Source organism: Ascaphus truei, chromosome 1 (genome assembly GCF_040206685.1).
Source record: "Ascaphus truei isolate aAscTru1 chromosome 1, aAscTru1.hap1, whole genome shotgun sequence".
NCBI lineage: Eukaryota > Metazoa > Chordata > Amphibia > Anura > Ascaphidae > Ascaphus > Ascaphus truei.
Window position 1 is genome coordinate 451,288,528 of NC_134483.1, and position 6,000 is coordinate 451,294,527.

The following is a 6,000-nucleotide window of genomic DNA, read 5'->3' on the forward strand; positions in this document are numbered from 1 at the left end:
TTCCTTACAATACCTTCTGGTGCAGAAAGAGTTCTTATGCCGCATTCAAACAAACCGTTTTAATGCACCAGCCCCCTTTGTTTCCTCTCCACCTGAATTAACTTGAATGACACAATGCAATCCCACTTACAGATAAATCCCGATGTATTATGCTTGTGACTGCGGTTTCGACACAGTCCTGATTCCCTGGTACACTCATGTTTATGGGTATTGCAAGCAATGTGACAGCCTTGGGGCGTCTTCCCGAGCCACTGGATATGAATTGTTTTGCAAAGAAAGACAAGTTGCGCTACATCTGTTCTAATAAATATTACATCCAACACAATACCTTTGATGGGATTCCTGAAGCTCCGATAGGAAGTGTTGGAGCTCGATAAGGCGTTAACTGCCATTGACTTAAATGGCGGTCGATGCCATCGAACTATGATAACCTCTTATCGAAGCTTCGTGAATTCCCATCTAGAAAGAAGTGCACACAGGAAATATTTAATATTGTGAAACGGTATTTTTAATATAGAAATAATAAAAAAAATGTTTTGTTGCATTCACAAATACTTTACAGGTATGTGAATAGCATATAGATTGTATCACGCTTGTGTTTAATCAATGAACTGCTTTGGGGTGTCTAATTAATATTATATCCCAAAAAGTCTAGACCAAATAGAAAAATATATTTCTGATTGGTCTAAATTATGGTCATTAATGGCCTAGGAATGGCCTGGGATACCCATAAAACACATTGAAACTCCAATGAAATGTAAATGTATTAGCTAGTTAAGACACATTTACAGTATAATGTTATAAACCTTGAAGAAAAGAGCATTACTTGGCCATTAATGCCCTAGATAGGCTACGGTTAAGCCTAGATACAGTCGTAAACAATTAACCATACTGTAGCTGTGCAAGGGCATAATTAACTCAAGTAATTTCTTAGAGACCAAACCAGTTAAGGTATCCACCTATCCATTACTTCTTTGGTGCTTGGGTAGGGCCTATTGTATTCATTTGTGCCAGCAACCTACTGTACTGATACTTGCTTAGCAGAATGGTTCATGGTATCATAGTAAGCTAAATGCAGAAAGGGGATTTGGCAGGGTACCAAACATAATACTGTTTCAGGCTCACAAAATCTAGCAACACTAAAGCCAATTGTTTATACAAGAAATCTGTAATCTATAAAGTTCATCTCCATTGTAAAGATAAACACTGGTTAGTGATGCATGTGAGTAATTTGATAGTGATTTATGGAGCTTCTAATTGCAGTAAACTGCCAGGATAAAATTACACATGGGAGGTAATAATGATCTCGCCCATATACACATGAACGTGTTACATGTATGCGTGATCTGTCTAGAGATAAGATTAATGCAACAGTACCATTTTGCTACACTGATATCTCCAAATAGGAGCTTTTTATATGCCTACAGTATAGTGTACTGGCAATATTTGTTTAATCTAATAATAGGTATCAGTTCTACTCTTATGAAAGGTAATGCACCATTGGTGTTTTGTATGCCTTTTTTCTTGTCATTCACATGTTTCCAATATTGGATGAGACTGCAACAAGGAACTTTGGGACACTAGCAATTTGGCGGAATTCACCCGGAATCTTCTAAGGGTTTGATTGGCTAATCAAATCTGTATAAGTGTTATTTGGCGCCATATAGGTCATTTGCATATTCATATCTTTTCTGGTTTGGAGAAACCAGGTTGACTGGTTAGGCCGCCATTGTAATTTGAGGACATTGGACTCATTCACAGTTATATTTTGGTATATTGTTTGTTCTATTATACTAGCGCTTGCTCACGAATTTTTCACTATATCACTGATATCTCAATGTTCCACCAAAACGCCCCTGGAGAAAATAAATTTTCCAATGCACGGCTCTGCATAAATTCCATCATAAAAGGAACAAACCCATATACTGTACTGTAGGTGTTTTAGACAATCAGATTCCCTGTTGGCTCATTGAAAACAACCACTTGGTAAATGTCACTGTGGGGTCAAATATAACTACAGTAGATTAGTGAATAAACGTTGTGATAGCCAAATCATGTCATGCCAATAATGTCAAGGCATTTGCTGGGAGATTACATCCGGTGTGTACATACCTGTCTGAGCGTCCGCCCTCCAAGCTGTACCTTAGATAGCTCATTCCATCCAAAAACTGACTGCTTGGTAGGGAATCATCTCCAAGCTCCTTCAGGTCCTCAGGTCGAAGATATTCTCCTCCATCTCCTGTCATTGTATCGTCTCCATGTAAAAATGTTTGAAGAAGCTTTAATAATCTTTAATAGTAATTAGCACTTTTATTCAAGAACTACAATTAACACTTGCTTCGGGATAACTATATATATAAAAAAAAAAAGGATCTAAACAATTGGTTTATTTGTGTATTTATTTTTAGGAGGTGATATTTGGCAGAAGGAGTTAAAATACATATGGATATAAGTTTCCCCTGCTCTCTCTGATTTGGGGGTAAGAGGAGATTGTAGATTACAAAATGTGAATAAATTGAAAACAGACTCAATGGTTTTGCTTTCCTTATCATACTGGCAACCCAATGATAGTGACTCTATTTTACTGAGACATTAATTATTCCTTTTTCAACCAATCTAGTGCTATATTTTAGAAACATATGATAAAAAGCTAAACAATTTGCAATAGGAAATACATTGATTTAATAGTGTGACAAATATGAGTAATTGTGAGCTTATAAAAAATGCATGTCAAAACTGCTGTTTTATAATGAACAGCTAATAGCAGGGGTGTGCAAACCAGGGGGTGTGCAAACCAGGGGGTGTGCAAACCAGGGGGTGTGCAAACCAGGGGGTGTGCAAACCAGGGGGCGTGCAAACCATGGGGTGTGCAAACCAGGGGGCGTGCCCCCCCCCCCCCCGAGATTCTCTGAGAGGGGCGCAGGGTTTACAGAGGCCGCGCGCACTTCCCGAAGGCATTTAAATTAAATGCCGGGGAAGCGGTGAAGGCCTCTGTAACTCTCTCTTACCTTGGTTCAGACGTCTTCTGGTGACGTGTCGCCATGGCAATTTACGCTGTAGGGACATGTGACGTCGCATTGCCATGGCAACGTGACGTCATGACACCAGAACGTCCGAGCCACAGTATGGAGGGGGGGGGGGGGGGGCACAAGGAGAGGGGGGGAAAGCCGGTGCAGGGGGAAAAGATTGCGCTCCCCTGGCTTATAGTATTGTATTATTGGTTAATGGCTTTCACATCCATGCCACATTATCTCAGAACAGCATTGTGTTAGAAAATCAGCATGGCCAGCAAGCAGATCTGCTTCAATTCAACCACACAACAGAGCCACACATGTTTAATTCACTCCAAAGCACCACGTTGAGATACCTTGCCTATAAAGAACTTCCCCATCAGATAAGTGTTCATCATCAAAGATTTTAAAGGCTGCATAAAGCACAGTTTGGGAAAGTAACAAAAAAGATTTAGAGGGCTCATTTAATCTCCTGCAGGAAGGTGAAAGGAGCATTGTACATATTACAGACACACAGTGTGTTCAAGAAGAAGTTTCTAAGCAAATAAGTAAAAGTAATGCAAATGTAACAATGCAAATTGAAAGTGAAAGAGATAATAAATAAATGAATGACTTACAGAAGCCCCAATGAGTAGTTAATAACTAACCACAAGATTCAACTTATTAATGTACTGAGTACATGATAATGTGAGAGGTTGATACACATAAACCATCACCATCCAGTGCACTCCGTGTACCTGTACTGAAACGGACCTCTGAAAGTACCAAACTATACTTTCTAACCTACAGTATAATGAAAGATATTCACAAGAAAACTCAAAGTGAGAAGTGTCTACCATCAACGATTCAAGCCTGTTTGTGTTGGCACGCCTGGAATCTTGTTTCTTACCTTTATATACTGTACGTGTTATGTACATATGCACATGCACGGCTTGTATTAAATAACTAAGGTTTTTCTGAAGAAGTTCTATCCCGTATATGCGCCCATCCCCTGACAACTAGATGCCTGCATTTTGGTATGTAAAGGTACATTAGCTATGATTATAGAAGCTCTTTTGTTTTTGTTTTTAAACTTATTTGAACAAACAGAATCTCGCACTATATCGCTGCAATAATCTGCCAGTTGCTGAGATATTTCATTTTGAATTTAATCTTGTCTTATTTATTTATAAAAATGTTTTGCCAGGAAGTAATACATGGAGTGTTACCTCTCGCTTTCAAGTATGTCCTGGGCGCAGAGTTAGGATGACAATACATGGCTACAAATACATGGTTACATTAAGTGAAACAATATGGCCACAAGAGTAAGCCGCAGTTCAGCAAGCGACACAATTGGCTGATGTCACATCTTCCTACAGGTGATCCCACGGCTATCTTTGTTTTACAGTACCTGCCATGTACAGGCCAAAATAAAATAAATAAACACAGTATCTTATCAACTGGGGATCTCTGGAGTGAGGTCTATTGCCCTTGTAAACCTTCTTCAGTCGTGGCATTGAAATTGTCACTATTTTCTTATTTGGGAAGACTGCCTCCTCATTAACAAACCAGCAAATGTGTACTACTTCAATACATTACTTATGCTTTTATGGTTCTTAGTGCAGTACTAATCCTTATACGGTAGAGGCAACGTTTATTCTAACATTTGCCGTAAACTAGCCGGGTTACATTCTGGGTATGTGCTGGGTATGTGCTGGGTATGTTCTGGGATAGTTTGAGGCACGTTTAAGGCATTTCTGCATTGACTAACGACCCATAGGATTAACACAGCAGGGATCCCTGGCAGTCCAATTCAGTTTGAATGGGACTGCCAGGGACCCCCGCTGTTAATCTGATAGGCCATTAATCAATGCAGAAATGCTGGGGCTAGTTTAAGGAAAGTTTAAGGCATGTATTCAGAATGCACCTGGGTGTACCTGGGTCTTTTGGGGAATTGCCACTGGTTTTTGTTAGAATAAGAGTTGCCTCTACTGTACATGTCCGTTATCTGAAAGCAGATTTTCTGACCCTGCAGACACCGAGCAATCGACGCCAACCGGAGTCAAACTCTATCCACACATTTCAGTAGGCTACTTGTGTGGCTTATATATGTACCTGACTAGCTGATTGAGCATCTCACCGATGGACATCCCCACTACCACGTATACTACAGGAGCACACTGAACAACACTTTCTACTATACTAGCCACTGTTTATGTTACTCTATGTACAACGTTTATTGCCGATATCATCAGCATTAGCTACATCCAGTGAATACTCTCCACACATATAACCTACAGTCAAAGCTTACTCTGAAGCACTGATTTGTGGTTGTTATACCACGTATCCTACTTCAACAAATAACTTGCTATGATGTATATGTCCACTGCTACAGCATCTGCTAACAGTTTGTACAACTAAGAACTATCATTTTTACACTGGCTAATTAATAATGTATTTAACATACAGTATAAACATTAAAAATAAAGACTAATAAATAATGTGGGGTTTTTTTTACACTGAAAACTGAAATACTTCACCATTAGAGATGGGCACATTTTTGGGGTGAATTTGAATCAGCTGTGGATTGGACGGTTCATTCGGTCCGCAAATTTCAGCGGATCAATCTCAAAGTGGGAGATTGGCGTTTTGCAGATTTTTAATTATTATTATTGTTACCAATACACTCCGTAGATTCTGCAATCCCAGGACGGATTCAGCAGGATCCGCCAATAGATTGCTGAATCCGCGGATTGGATTCTACAAATCCGTCGATGGGTTGTATCCAATGGCATTTTTTTTTTTAATGAATCCGCATTGATTAAAACTGACCAAATCCATTTGCGGATTTTACACCACAAAATTTTGGGTTGAAAAGGGGGAATAACGGATGTGGTGCATGGATACCAGATTGCTTAGCAATATATTCAGGTTATACTGTACATGGCTTTATCAATTGGAGCTAAACATTCTCAAGTAACAGGGCAACATTCTGCCCCCCACAGTACAC

At 39.5% G+C, this 6,000-nt stretch overlaps 1 protein-coding gene across 35 annotated transcripts in view; it reads right to left on the reverse strand.

The window, feature by feature from the left end:
* ANK2 (ankyrin 2) overlaps nt 1–6,000 on the reverse strand; it is a 613,918-nt gene that overhangs the window by 106,781 nt on the left and 501,137 nt on the right. For 33 of the 35 annotated variants that reach the window (XM_075616768.1, XM_075616795.1, XM_075616740.1 and 30 more), the window contains 2 exons: nt 3,368–3,424; nt 2,113–2,254 (listed from right to left, as the gene is read on the reverse strand). In XM_075616768.1, the coding sequence (XP_075472883.1) occupies nt 2,113–2,254; nt 3,368–3,424 (199 nt within the window). The remainder of the gene's footprint in view (nt 1–2,112; nt 2,255–3,367; nt 3,425–6,000) is intronic. The other 2 variants (XM_075616760.1, XM_075616750.1) reach the window with 1 other exon arrangement.